Source organism: Aulostomus chinensis, chromosome 16 (assembly GCF_037954235.1).
Source record: "Aulostomus chinensis isolate RoL2024-O1b breed Wild chromosome 16, RoL_Achi_v1.0, whole genome shotgun sequence".
In the NCBI taxonomy this organism is placed as follows: Eukaryota; Metazoa; Chordata; class Actinopteri; order Syngnathiformes; family Aulostomidae; genus Aulostomus; species Aulostomus chinensis.
The window spans coordinates 201,428-215,000 of record NC_141335.1 but is presented as its reverse complement, the minus strand read 5'-3'; the positions used below and the strand labels follow the sequence as shown (position 1 = coordinate 215,000).

The 13,573-nt window shown below is 45.3% G+C and overlaps 3 protein-coding genes across 6 annotated transcripts in view; 1 reads left to right on the top strand and 2 right to left on the bottom strand.

Moving 5' to 3' along the window:
• Positions 1-3,746, top strand: part of LOC147247036 (tight junction-associated protein 1-like) — a 33,363-nt gene extending 29,617 nt beyond the window's left edge. For both annotated transcript variants that reach the window (XM_086180145.1, XM_086180144.1), the window contains one exon: positions 1-3,746. This exon is cut by the window's left edge and continues 2,220 nt beyond it. The gene's annotated coding sequence lies outside the window, so the exon portion shown is untranslated.
• Positions 3,732-6,984, bottom strand: dnph1 (2'-deoxynucleoside 5'-phosphate N-hydrolase 1). 2 transcript variants are annotated; one of them, XM_086180153.1, is made up of 4 exons: positions 6,449-6,984; positions 4,932-5,063; positions 4,748-4,858; positions 3,732-4,676 (listed from the first exon to the last, which is right to left on the bottom strand). In XM_086180153.1, the coding sequence occupies exons 1-4, from the start codon at positions 6,582-6,584 to the stop codon at positions 4,558-4,560; spliced, it is 498 nt and encodes a 165-aa protein (XP_086036279.1). In that variant the 5' UTR covers positions 6,585-6,984; the 3' UTR covers positions 3,732-4,557. The 2 variants fall into 2 exon arrangements, with proteins under 2 accessions (XP_086036279.1, XP_086036280.1); XM_086180154.1 differs by having other exon boundaries at positions 4,932-5,003.
• Positions 6,985-9,617: 2,633 nt separating this feature from the next.
• yipf3 (Yip1 domain family, member 3) lies at positions 9,618-13,301 on the bottom strand. Of its 2 annotated transcripts, none has more exons than XM_086180150.1 (9): positions 13,067-13,300; positions 12,117-12,317; positions 11,748-11,854; positions 11,626-11,671; positions 11,432-11,524; positions 10,826-10,957; positions 10,168-10,281; positions 9,964-10,087; positions 9,618-9,883 (listed from the first exon to the last, which is right to left on the bottom strand). In XM_086180150.1, the coding sequence occupies exons 1-9, from the start codon at positions 13,133-13,135 to the stop codon at positions 9,762-9,764; spliced, it is 1,008 nt and encodes a 335-aa protein (XP_086036276.1). In that variant the 5' UTR covers positions 13,136-13,300; the 3' UTR covers positions 9,618-9,761. The 2 variants fall into 2 exon arrangements, with proteins under 2 accessions (XP_086036276.1, XP_086036277.1); XM_086180151.1 differs by having other exon boundaries at positions 9,656-9,883; positions 11,759-11,854; positions 13,067-13,301.
• Positions 13,302-13,573: the final 272 nt, after the last annotated feature.

Here is a 13,573-nt window from a genome sequence, read left to right as displayed (position 1 = left end):
TGCTAATCACTGAATGTTAGCAAGCTAACAACACGTTTCCCATTAGCATCAGCTTTGTTTACTGCTTATCACTGAATGTTAGCATGCTAGCAACACGTTTCCCATTAGCATCAGCTTTGTTTACTGCTAATCACTGAATGTTAGCATGCTAGCAACACGTTTCCCATTAGCATCAGCTTTGTTAAATTAGAATTACTGCAGTTAGGGAATTTAACCGTAGCAATCCATAGGTGTTTGGTGTTTTTTTGATATTTCAGTTTAAAGGCTTGCTGACAATTGACATGTTAAAAAAAAACGGACGCTTTTGTAACTACAATACAGATGGTGCTAATGTTAACTTTAAACTCAAATACAGTCTACTGCTACCATGCTGTCTCTCACCTTATGTCATTGACTAAATTGATTTGAAGATTTCTTCAATTCTGATTTTTATTGTAACTGCAACACAGACAAGTTCTTGTTCTGCTGTCCTTGGTGGATTCATGCGTGTCGTCACCTCCATCATCAGCCTTTAGCCCCATAAAAGGATTGAATATGAGTGTTTGTCACTTGCCGGCCTCCGTACCTGTCAGTTCTTCTGAGTTCGTGGAAAGTCACCTCCCTCTGACTCGAGACCATAACGTAATTTGTGATTGAATATTCGTCAACAACACATCTTGCTGCGGCGAAGCAAGATCGTAGCCAGTTGTTCATCCACAGACGTAGTGACCTGGACCACGCCACTAGTGCATTGTGGGATGTGTGTCAGAGTGCATGATGGAAAGATTCTCTAACTTTGCTCTTCATCATGTCCATTCAGCTCCCTGTCGATTCATCTGGTTCCTGCTGATGCAGCTACTGCTGGATATCTTCACGTTGTTCTTGCTGTCTTCCAAACAAAAGTGCTCAGAACACGTTAGAAATGTTACAACAAACTACAGTGTTGGACGTTCTTGAACAGATACTCAGCAAAGCTTTGACAGTGGCTGTTTCATGTCAGGAGGCGGAGCCTGACAGCCCGGACTGACCCAAGATGATGGCAGCAATGTTGTTGGGACAAGCAAACATGATTCATGTGTTGGGCTGTTAGCTCATGTTGGCTTTGGTCTCTGTCTATACGACTACAACTTCCTGTTTCCACACGCGGTCATTCTTGTAGGTTGTCATTACCATAGAACAGTCACTTACGGGCGGAGAGTGTGATGTAGATGACCCAGATTTGCCAGTCAGTTTACATTTTTTTTATACCAGTTTTATTTTGAAAATAAAGTTCATTGCTTCCTCTATGAACATGTCCCACTCATGGCGTTCGTCTCCAGATGTGCTACCTGTGCCACCTAACTTTAAGCAGGATGCGGCTGTCCAGGGTGTCACAGTTGAACAAGGCTGTTTTCATCTGCTGTTTGTGCTAAGCTGAATTTAGCTTGGCTGAACACATTTTGGTATAAAAGAAAATAATTGAAAAAAATACTAGCTTGTGACATCAGCTAGCAAAGCACTGCTATGCTAGCTGATAGTTGACAGTTTATGCAGTTCCAAGCATCTCAAAGATTTCAGAAGGCTTCCTTCCTGCCCCTCGGTGAGGAGGTCCCTGGCTGTCAGTCTTGTGCTACGTTGGGCTAAACCACCGTCCAGGAGTTGTTGGGGAACAGCAGCATGCTCCTTTAATGTCTCGGAGGCGCAGGAGGATGAAATGTCCTGAATCTCATGAACATACCATCTTCATCCTGCTTGTCTGCTGTAGCTATGGCAGGAAAATATTGCTAAATTATTAAATTTTTTATTAGATCCTAGTTTAGTGTGTGTTTAATATTTCATGCGAGTCATCGTGGGATTAGAAGCAGGATGTGTGTGTCAGAGTATAAATAGATTTACATCTGGACTCCTGCATCTTTAATGAGTTTTCCTCTTGAAAAGACCTGTTGAGGTGCCACTGAGGTCACCTTCAACCCTCCTCTTCCTCGTCTCGGTTTCCCTCCTTGCCACATTTGTCTTATTCTCTAAACCACAGCCTTCATCAGAGGCTCCTGTCGTCATGGAGATGCATCAGTTGACAACTGCTGTCATGATATCTTCTGGTAGACTTGTTTAAATCTGAGAATTTGCTCATGTGAGGATTGATTTAGAGGGTTTTCAGCTGCGCTCTGGGGTCCTGCAGGTGTCCACAGTCAAATCAGGAACTTTAATTTCCCCTCAAAACGCTCTTTAGAGGTCCTCATTATTTGCTGATTATCACTTTGATCTGGACACACACATTTTAAAGTATTTATGAAGTCGGAGTTCTTTACTGCTGCATAGTCGTCTTTGTACTCTCCTCCCAGGTCCATCCATCACTCCATCCACTTTCTACTGCTTATCTGTTAATGATCGGGGGGTGGAGCCTATCTCAGCTAACACTGGGTGAGAGGTGGGGTTCACCCTGGATGGGTCACCAGTCCATCACAGGGCCGTCAGGAACAATTAGGGGTTCAGTATCTTGCTCAAGGACACTTGGACATGGTCACCGGGGGAAGTGGGGATCGAATCAGCGACCCTTCAGTTACTAGACAGCCACGCGACCTGTGAGCCACGCCACCCCTCCTCCAAGTCCTAGTTAAATTTTATTTTTTAGACTATGATCTGTTTGGTTGGCTGTTGGACTCAACTTTCTGTTTGTCAGCAACACATTAAGCATCAGAAAGAAGGAGTGCAGTGGTGTGAATGATTTGAGTCCCAATTCTGGAATAACGAGGGATCAATGATCCTCATGAACACTCAAGGAAAACAACCGTCATCCATCCCATGAGTGCAGTGTGACTGACCGCTTTGTTTCAAGAGGCAAACATTGGCATCGAATGGCTGTAAGCTAGTCAAACAGCCTGCTTGTTCTTGGCCTGATCCGGTCTGTTAATGTTATGAACAAAACAACTGAAAGGACCTGGATGCCATTTTGGTGAAACCTTGTTAGTTAATTTACCATAAATAGACATTTGATCTGTTGCAGTTCAACCCACAACGCCACCAAGAGTCTTAAGGTGGCATTAGCTTGCTAGCTTTGAAGCAGTTGAACTTCTTACTGAGGTTGTGTTGCTCTTGGGCTGTTGGCTAACTAGCTTGTTAACAAGGTGTATTGATGGGATGTTAATGGTTCACATCCAGTTTGTGATGATAAATATTATTTGTAAAATCGTTTGATTAAATTCTGAGCGAAACTTCATTGTGCAGTGGACTAAAGCAGATTAGTAGCCTGTCACTTTGCAAACATCTTGTTGCACAGTGGGCTAGCATCACCTTGCCTCATCTGATCAAGTAGAAGTTAACCTATTAGCAGGCTAACATTTGGAAAAACACTACGCGAATGCTACTTTTGTTAGCTAGTGTAGTATTCACAAATGTTAGCCACCAGATGGTGCTAGTTAGCTGGCTAGTAAGCACAAGTTGCTACTCAGAACTGAGAGTGTCCAGCATGGCCGCTGGGGACACCTAGGGTCACCTGAATGACCCGGGGATCAATGGAATGAGGTCTTGGAGTGCTGGAGGGTAAACTGACTCCCAGGTGGGCGTTTGCTAAAGGACATTAAGTTGTATTCAGCAGATAACTCCACCTTCAGGTGCTCTACCATCAGTCTCAGTGACCTCTGACCCCAGCCCAGGTGTTGCAGGGCTCACCAGAACTGTTCCTGCATTTTCTTTTGGTTTTCCTGTTTTAGTTTGTTTCACTTCCTTTTGGAAATAAACCTACAAAACAGACTGTTACACGAGGAATGATTTTATTTTCTCAATTTGTAAACAATGTATATTTTAAGAATAAAATATTTTAAGTGTAGCTGCCGGCTCCTCGCTTTCATGTGCAAAGTCCCGGTTCATACTGGTATACGCTGTTTCCTGATCAGATGATCTTTTTTGGGGGGGGTGGGGGGGTGGGGCTGTAATTGATGTTTTTCAATTAAAACCAAACAAGTTTCTGGGTGAAATCTAATCGACTCTGGGCCAATCATAGACAACCTGTGGAACTAAATGAGTTCCCCTCAAAGACCAGAACCATGTTCAGGAATCAACTGATGTCACTTCTGAAAGTTCTCCTAAAAAACTCTAGGATGTTCTTTAAAGGCTGCTGAGGTGTTCCTGAGGAACAGAACAGGAGCAGGGCCAAACCTGACACTCATGTTTCAGGAACAAGCAAACTTGTAACGCTGGTCATGAGCATCTTCCTCTTTGTCCCTCTACAAACACAGCCATGGTTACCATGGTAACTCTGGACAAAGGGTGCCAGTATTCAGCTATGGTTTATTCTAAATCAGATTCTGAAAGGTTCTGAGATACTTGATGGTTCCTCAGGAAACATGAAAAAGGTCTTGCATATTCCTCACCGCCTGCTGGATGTCTCAGGAACTGCAGCTGAGAACAACCTTCCAGATGAGCGGCTCTTGTTGGAACGATGTTAACCCGATTTCAAGTTCAGTATGAAATGCATTTATTGTGAAAGTCCGAATTATTCACAAGTTATCGGATCTTACTAGGAGGTCACCTGCGTCACAAGGCAGTCATTCTTTAACAGACAATCAAGAAGTTGACGGTGAAGTTGAGTCATGGGTTCTGTCAGGTTCTCTTAACTGTGTTGAAGAACGCTTCCAGAACCTCAGCCACCTGCTCCTCACTGTAATCTCTCACCAGGAAGCGCTCGCCATCAGCAGCTCCTCGGATCATGGCCGACAGCTCTGCACAGACACAAAGGAAGTTAATGTGATGCCATATCATCAGGAAGGAAGGAAACAGGAAGTGACCTCACTGCGTCCTGATGATGGTCTGAACAGACACAAGATCCTCTTCTGCATGTTGACAGCTCGGCCGAGCTCATAGCCGACACCAAGCGATGGCTGCGTTACCTCGGCCACAATGACTGCGGACCAATGCCAGGGGTCAGAGGTCAGACAGCATCGCGCACACACAATGATCAATGGGGAGCGTCTCACCGTCAGACCGAGTCAGCCAATCCACATCTCTGTCATGAATGAATCTGTCTCCTGCTGCCGAGGAGTCCTCTCTTGTCCAATCAGAGCACAGCACCTCAGTGACGTCATGTGCAGATAGCCAATCGTGCTCGTCTGTTGTTAATGAGTTAATAGTTAAGGTTGTAGGAATTTTTCAACAAGTCATCATTAATCAATCAGAAGGACCCACAGAGTCTATACTGCGCTGTTCCAAATCTGGAGAGGACACCTTCCAGTTGGTTCAAAAGATTTTATTCAGATTAACAGGAAAGAATCCAGAGCTCTGGAGATGGTCTTCCCCTATGCTGGAGTCAGCATACGCAGATGCGTCGTCCCTGGCGTTGGGGCAGGAAGTCCCACGATCTCACTCTCTCTCCAGTTTTATGTGTTACAGGGAGGTGCTGATGTGATCGCTTCTGCGTGCAAGTGTGTATTTTTGATATTCGTGTCTGTTGCAGGATCTTCTGTCTGACCCCATGCCAGTCCCTTCTGGTCCATCGTGGCCTTGTTGTTGCAGCTGTGAAGATTAAAACCTCTCTCCGATTTACGGCCATGCTCTTATCTTTCACGGCCTCATCCCACCATAGAAATTCTTGTGGACTGTTCTGACTTAATTAGCTTGAGGGAGTGATGCTAGCATGAGCTACACTCCCGCTATTCCCTGCTGTGACCTTTTCACCTGTCCACTCTAAACAGTCTGGTCTGTGCTTCACTGCTGATAGGAAGTGTTCTTCTGTTGTCTTATATCTTGGAACGTCTATCTGTGTTGGCTCCAGTATTTATAAGTTCCTTCCTGGAGTCGCAATGGCACCAACTAATCCTGGTGCTTTGGAGATTTGTGGGACCCCTCTGTAAAACACCTTTTACTACTTCCAGATGTTCACGAGGTCAAATAAGGTGACTTGCAGCCAAGTCATCGATTCTGCCTGGGATGCATGAGCAGGAGATCCGGGTACCGCTACTAACACTAAAGAAGTACACTGATGAACTAAATACAGTGTTGGAACCTTTCCTACCTCTTTGGGAACTGCCACAGAAACACCTTTATTACAACTGCCTTGTGTGTCCTGCACTCTATTTTAAGTGAATCTATGTATAAATTTGTCTACAGTTTAAGCAAATATATATAAATTTGTCTACAAGGTCAAATAGGATAACAGCATCATCAATACTGGTGATCAACTCATAGCCACATGAGTTGACTCTCAATAGTGATGCGCCCCCCCGCATCGGATATTTTACTGAGGAATGTCTTGCGCATGCTCAGTAACAAATCACAAAGAAACACTGACGACATTCTGGCGCCACTGACGGGGCGTTAACCACGTTCCGACGTGACGGGGGGCCGCGACTCATTCCAGACTCAAAACAACAGATATGTAAGCCTAGTCTTTGTTTTTTCATCTCCCAGTCAATAAATCAATATATGACTCGGCAGCTCTGACAATCATTCAACCAGCAGAGGCAGCGAACAACAACATCGGCCAGTGACCTCTGACCTCTCTCTGTCAGCTCGCTGCTGCTCACGTGTTCCGTCATCACTGTTCCGTACTCCCGCAGCGCCTCGACGATCCTCCCGTACAGGCGCGCGTCATCCCTGCCACCGCGGATGCTCCCGCAGAAATAAACCTTCATCTTGGCGCCTGGCGTCCACGCGTCCACGTTGGACTAACTCCCACCGCCCTGAACCTTCCTCAGCCTCTGATTGGTTAAGATTGGAGGCGGTCAAAGGCTGTGGGAGGAGCTACGTGACACTCGACCCCCGGATGTGCGCTTCCTGCATTGTCATGAAATGTTCATGTGGACAGCAGGCAGGTGGCGGAGGGACGCAATGTGAGCACAGACAACCTCAAAGGACAACAAACAAGACAAAGAACAGCCATAAGAGCAGCAGCTGGAGGCGCCTGACTTCTCAGCTTTGTCGACACTCCTAATCAGGTCAGGCGCCCGCACAGGAAAGGTCAGCGCTGTAATTGGCGACTTTCATTAGCTGCTACAGGTAAATCTCCTCCTTCCTTCTCATGTGTGTTCCGATAGTCGCTTCACCGGAGGGAGGGTGCTATTTGAGTCACGTGACCTAGCACTGTCTGTGCGGCGGCTGTGATGGGAGCAACTGGAACTCGAGGACTCTCAGGAAGGAGCTCCAGCCTCCTCTGTTAGCTCCTCTGTTAGCATCGGTACACCAGAGTGTCTTCCTGCCAGGACAGGAGACGAGGCACGATGCCGTCCCACAATTCCTTGCTGCAGCAGCTCCGACAGTGACGCCCCACTCAGGTGTTCACCACAACAACCAATCAGCACCATCATCAGACACACGTGAGCCTCCAGGGAGGTTTGTTCCTCTACTTTGATAGAACAGCTGTCTAGCAAAGGTGAATCTGGGTTCTGTTCATCACAGATTGGACCAGAACTGAAGCCAGAACCAGAACCACCATGTTTGATGCTGAAACTGAGAATGAAGAGATGATGTCACCGGAGATGAGGAGACCAACACACCTGTCAGTCTTTCACCTGTCAATCATTTCCCACTAATAACTAGGAGAAATGTGATTGACAGGAGGAGTATACATTTTCAGTGTGACATCATTTCCTGTCCCCTTTGTTACTGACAGCTTTTATCAGAGTTCCACCTCAGTAATGGAGTTCTATTTTTACTACGAAGAAGCTGAAGGATCTAAGATGGCCGTTCTGTAGTCCATCTACAGAACATTGTAGTTCCATGAGGCAGACGCACGTCAGCAACATGGCCGTCGCTTCATCACGTTGGTTAGTGAGTGTCATCAGGTTCAGCGCCGCCGTCCTCTTCTCCTGACTCCTTATCTGTTCTCCTGTCCACCTTCACTTGACCTCTGACCTTTCCGTCAGGAGGGCAGGTGGACAGGAACGGGGTGGGAAGGACCTTTCTAACATGGTAACATCCTCATGCGTGAACATTTGGTTGAACACTAACAGTCGATGGATGGATGGTAGATGGATGGATAGAAGGATAGATGGATGGATGGTAGATAGATGGATGGTAGATAGATGGATGGATGGTGGATAGATGGATGGATGGATGGATAGTGGATAGATGGATGGATGGTAGATAGAAGGATAGAAAGATAGATGGATGGATGGTAGATAGATGGATAGGATAGATGATGGATGGATAGGATAGATGGATGGATAGAAGGATAGATGGATGGATGGTAGATGGATGGATGGTGGATAGATGGATGGATGGTGGATAGATGGATGGATGGTAGATGGATGGATAGAAGGATAGATGGATGGATAGAAGGATAGATGGATAGGATGGATGGATGGATAGGATAGATGGATGGATAGGATAGATGGATGGATAGAAGGATAGATGGATGGATGGTAGATAGAAGGATAGATGGTTAGAAGGATAGATGGATAGATAGAAGGATAGATGGATGGATGGTAGATGGATGGATAGGATGGATGGATAGGATAGATGGATGGATAGAAGGATGGATAGATAGATGATGGATGGATGGATAGATATAGATGGATAGGATGGATGGATAGGATAGATGGATGGATAGAAGGATGGATAGATAGATGATGGATGGATGGATAGATATAGATGGATAGTTAGATGGCTCGATGGATGGATTAATGGATAGATAGATGGATGGTAGATGGATGGATAGAAGGATAGATGGATGGATAGATGGATTGATAGATAGATGGATGGATAGATAGATGATAGAAGGATGGATGGATAGATAGATGATAGAAGGATGGATAGATAGATCGATGATAGAAGGATGGATAGATGGATAGATAGATAGATGGATAGATAGATGATAGAAGGATGGATAGATGGATGGATGATAGATAGATAGATAGATAGATGATAGAAGGATGGATAGATAGATAGATGGATAGATGATGGATAGATATAGATGGATAGATAGATAAATGATAGAAGGATGGATAGATGGATAGATATAGATGATATAGATGGATAGATAGATAGAAGGATGGATAGATAGATGATAGAAGGATGGATAGATAGATAGATAGATGATAGAAGGATGGATAGATAGATAGATGATAGAAGGATGGATAGATAGATAGATAGATAGACAGACAGATAGATAGATGGATAGTTAGATGGATGGATAGATGATAGATAGATGGATAGAAGGATGGATAGATAGATAGATAGATGATAGAAGGATGGATAGATAGATAGATGATAGAAGGATGGATAGATAGATGATAGAAGGATGGATAGATAGATAGATGATAGAAGGATAGATAGATAGACAGACAGACAGATAGATAGATGGATAGTTAGATGGATGGATAGATGATAGATAGATGGATGGATAGAGAGAGAGATGATAGAGGGATAGAATGAAAGAGATGGATAGAGAGATGGATAGAGATAGATAGAGAGATGATAGAGGGATAGAATGAAAGAGATGGATAGAGAGATAGATGGATAGATAGACGGATAGATGGATGGATAGAAGGATGGATAGATAGATGGATGGATAGATGGATGGATAGATAGATAGATAGATAGATAGATAGATAGATGGATAGATAGATGGATGGATAGATGGATGGATAGATGGATGGATGGATAGATAGATAGATGGATAGATAGATGATAGATAGATAGGAGCTGGGAGCTTTGGCAACAAATGCTTCACAGATTTGAGGATCCTTTTCTTTTATTGAGAGATGGAATGACCTGTCAATCATCTTTACATGAGGTGTGAACATCAACATGAACACAAAATCAACAAACACAACACGAGTTGATCTCCACGATGTCTCTGTCGGAGGACCTCAGCCGACCTCAGCAGACCTCAGCAGTCCTGCTACTGTGGCGTTTAGGGTCACCTCAGGTACATCCCTCACCACCCGTTGCATAGGAGCCATCTTGGATCCTGCCAGAGATCCTAGAAGCCCTGAAAAGCAATGACAGCAGGTCTCACTCTGACTCAGTGTCACCCTGTGAAAGCTACAGCCAGTGGCAGTAAGGTGGGACCTTCTACGATCTTGTGGTAGGCGAAGTGCAGGTACAGCAGGAAGAGCATGTGGAGGACGGTGATGGTCCCGCAGAGGAGGAGACGAGGAGTCTGACCCACCGTTCGAGACAGCAGCACCGCCACCTGATAGATGACACACAGGAAATCAACTCAGTTTCTAATTGCTGGAGACCAAGGGGGCTGATGGGAAGCGTAGTTCTCACCATGCGCAGAGTAGAGAGTCCGCCGACCAGAAGCCACAGGAAGTAGAAGAGGAAATGGAAGTGGATGTTGTAGCTGATAACCAGGACAATGCAGTGGCCAAACAAGCTGTAACCCTGGAGAGACAGGAAGTGATGCGACAGTCTCCTTCAACAACACATTATGAGAGGAATGTGTTTTAGTGGATATTCTGGTTTTACATGTGCATCAGTCAGCACATCACTGCTATACTTTGGCACTGTGGGTAGTGTAGTGTTCCTCCATGATGTCACCAACATTGACAGCATGCTGAATATAAAATGCCATGTTGTCACAGTTGATACAGGAAGTTGTTCTCAGCTTCAGCTTCCCCAGGTCCTCGTGCCAAAGTTAACTGTGAGGTTCTCAGACTACTGAATGGAAAGACAACAACCACCCAAATAATAAAATATATAAATCATGTTTTTACACCCCCAAAAGTTTGTACATAAGGATCAGAATTTAACCCCCTTCAAAAAAGTTTGTAATGTAATTTAAATAAAACAAACTGAGGGAAAGATGACATTTTAGGCCTGACAACATCCCTGGAATCAGTATTTTTCTCCTCATAGTAACATTGTTCTTGTTCTTTTGCATCAATCAAGAAATGAAGGTGTGTTAGTGTGCAGTACCAACACTGACCAGCAGGGAAAGCATCTGCAGCATGGTGATCTGAGCGTTGACCAGATATGCCAGGAAGTAGATGATGGAGGACACGCCCAGCCAGTAACCAAAACATGTCCCGATGGCCGTACCCATGAGCGTGCCCTCCCTCTGCCACACACACACACACACACACACACACACACACACACACACAGTTTAGCTCAGCCATCATGAGTACGTTCCACTGACTTCCTTTCGTGTGGACAGTCTGACCCAAGATCTGATCCTGATCCTGATCCTAGTGTCCATTCACACCTTGGCTCTTTAACCAGGAACTCAGGAATCATGATGTTGTGCTGCATCAGGAGCTTCTCTGGTCCCCAGGAGGACTAGAGGTCCTGATAAGGTCCTGATAAGGTGTTTATCAGACAGGGTCTCCAATGGGTAACAAGAACCACGTGTGTACACACACACACCAATAATACTGTGTTATAACTATTATACTAAACCCTAAACAGAGAGAAACCCACATATGACCTGACTCACTTCCTCCAACATCAGCTGAACTTGTTAGACAGCACGTGTGTGTGTGTGTGTGTGTGTGTGTGTGTGTGTGTGTGTGTGTGTGTGTGTGTGTTTTACTATGGTAGTGTTGGACGTCTTCATGCCATGCAGCAGGATTGCCACTAGAGTGAAGACCAGCATCAGGGGTCCATACAGCTCCCCCGCTATCTTCTACGAACAGGAAGGGCAAATGGGTCACATGGTCTTGATGATAACAGGTGAGTGCTGATATTGTCACAAGACAGGAAGTGTGTGTGTGTGTGTGTGTGTACCTGAGGGAAGTTTATCATGCGGACAGGGATCAAGGAATCTAGCAGCCTGCAAAAAGACACAATAGTAATAGTAATATAACCAAGTAATTACAGACAGGAAACAGGAAGTGGTGGGGTCCTACCTGCCGCGCACCTGCACCGGCTCCACGTCAAAGTACGGCCGCAGGATGTCAATGTTGGCGTACAGGTTGAAGGCTCTGGAGGCCTGACGCTTTCCCGCCTGCCACACCTGAATGTGACACACGGGACATCAGCTGACTGAGTCAGAGTTAACTGAACAAAAAAAAGTTAAAAAAAAACTTAACAAAACTAGAATGAACATTAGGGATGTCAGCTGTTGATTGAAGAGGTGGTGACATCACTGTGTGTCATAGTGCTGTGTTAAAACATCTGACCTCCATCATTACTCAGGTGACAGCATTCTCGTCATGTTTTCTACACTGCGTTATGCCTCTGGAAATCATGTGACATTTGATTGGCACCTGATTTACCTCGTCAGCCACCTGGCGCCCCAGCTGACCCTTTAACCCCTTCATGCCCAGGAACTCTCCATCCTCTGCAGTGTCATCCTCAGCAGCAGCCGCCTCTGCTGCCACCTCTTCCTCCTCCTTCATCCTCTGGTGCATCTCTCCCATGTCCTCAAAGCTGGAGCCCGACGTGTCATCCATGTCAATGACAGCTGAACCGCCACCCTGAACGACGTGCAGACAGGAAGTGGTCTCATTAGCTGACACACTTCCACAACATGCCAAAATCATAGAAATCTAAAAAAATATCTAAACATGCTGGTGTTAAGGTGTCACACACAGGGTCCTAGGTTGTCATATTTCTGGTTTCAAGTCCGTTGCGGCCAAAACAGAGGTGGAGTCCATAGCACCAGAAAGGGGAAGGTTCCATGAACCACCTCCCACTGACTGCCCTCCTCCCACTGACCAGCCTCTTCCAGACTCAAACCTGTCTGACAGAAGAGGACATCCCCAGGGTTCTGAGAGGGTCTGGTGGATTTTCGAAAAATAAGGTTCAAATATGGTTTACATTTGGAAGGAAGCATGACTGGCATCTCAGCACTGACAACCAACTCACGTGATCACCGATTCATGTGCTAGTGTGAAGGCTGGTGGTGAGGCTGTTAGCTCGTCCATGTCCGACAAATGACTGATCCTATTATTGATCATCAATGTCATCAGTCACTCTGGGAGGTTCACATTCAGCTACTGTCAGCCAAACAAAGTCTGCGATCAGTGTCATGCGCTCATGAACCATTCTGTTACTCATTTGACATCATCCTAGCCTGACGTCAAATATACTGTATTCACTCGATTAACATTGCCTACGTTACCTGTAGGGGGTCAGCAGTAGTTTTTTTTGTTTGTTAGCTTGTTATCTAACAGGAAGTTTGGTTTGATGAACTCCAGTTAGCTCTGCTAGCATGTTAGCTCACCTGAAGGTGATCATCGAAGCTTCCCCACGGTTCCGTGTTCGTGGATCTGTTTCCGGAGACCGCAGACATATTCCCACCGTCCAGGGGTCTCGCCGTGTTGGTCCCGAGTCGCTGGCGGTAAGAACGCTCTCTTTTACTACAAACAATGAATACCTTATTGTTTACATGATCCACACGTCGGAACCGAATCAAATTCCTGACCACGCCTCTTGTGATTGAGCTCGATGACGCAATGACGTTGCCAGTCTGAAGACGTTGAAATGGAAATATCGCGAGACTCGACAGGACTAGTTTGATTCAGCTGTTTTTTTTCAAGTGAATTTACAAACGTATTAATATGAAGGCATGAAGTGAAAGGAAGAGTTCTACGACACGTCTGACGTGTCGTTCCTTGAGGTTACGACGGAATATCATAACGAGCTTCAGAAGAAAAGATTCAAGACCAACAAGTTCTGTAGGTTCGATGACGTCAGACGACCAGGGGCGTTTTCCAGAAAGAGAGATACG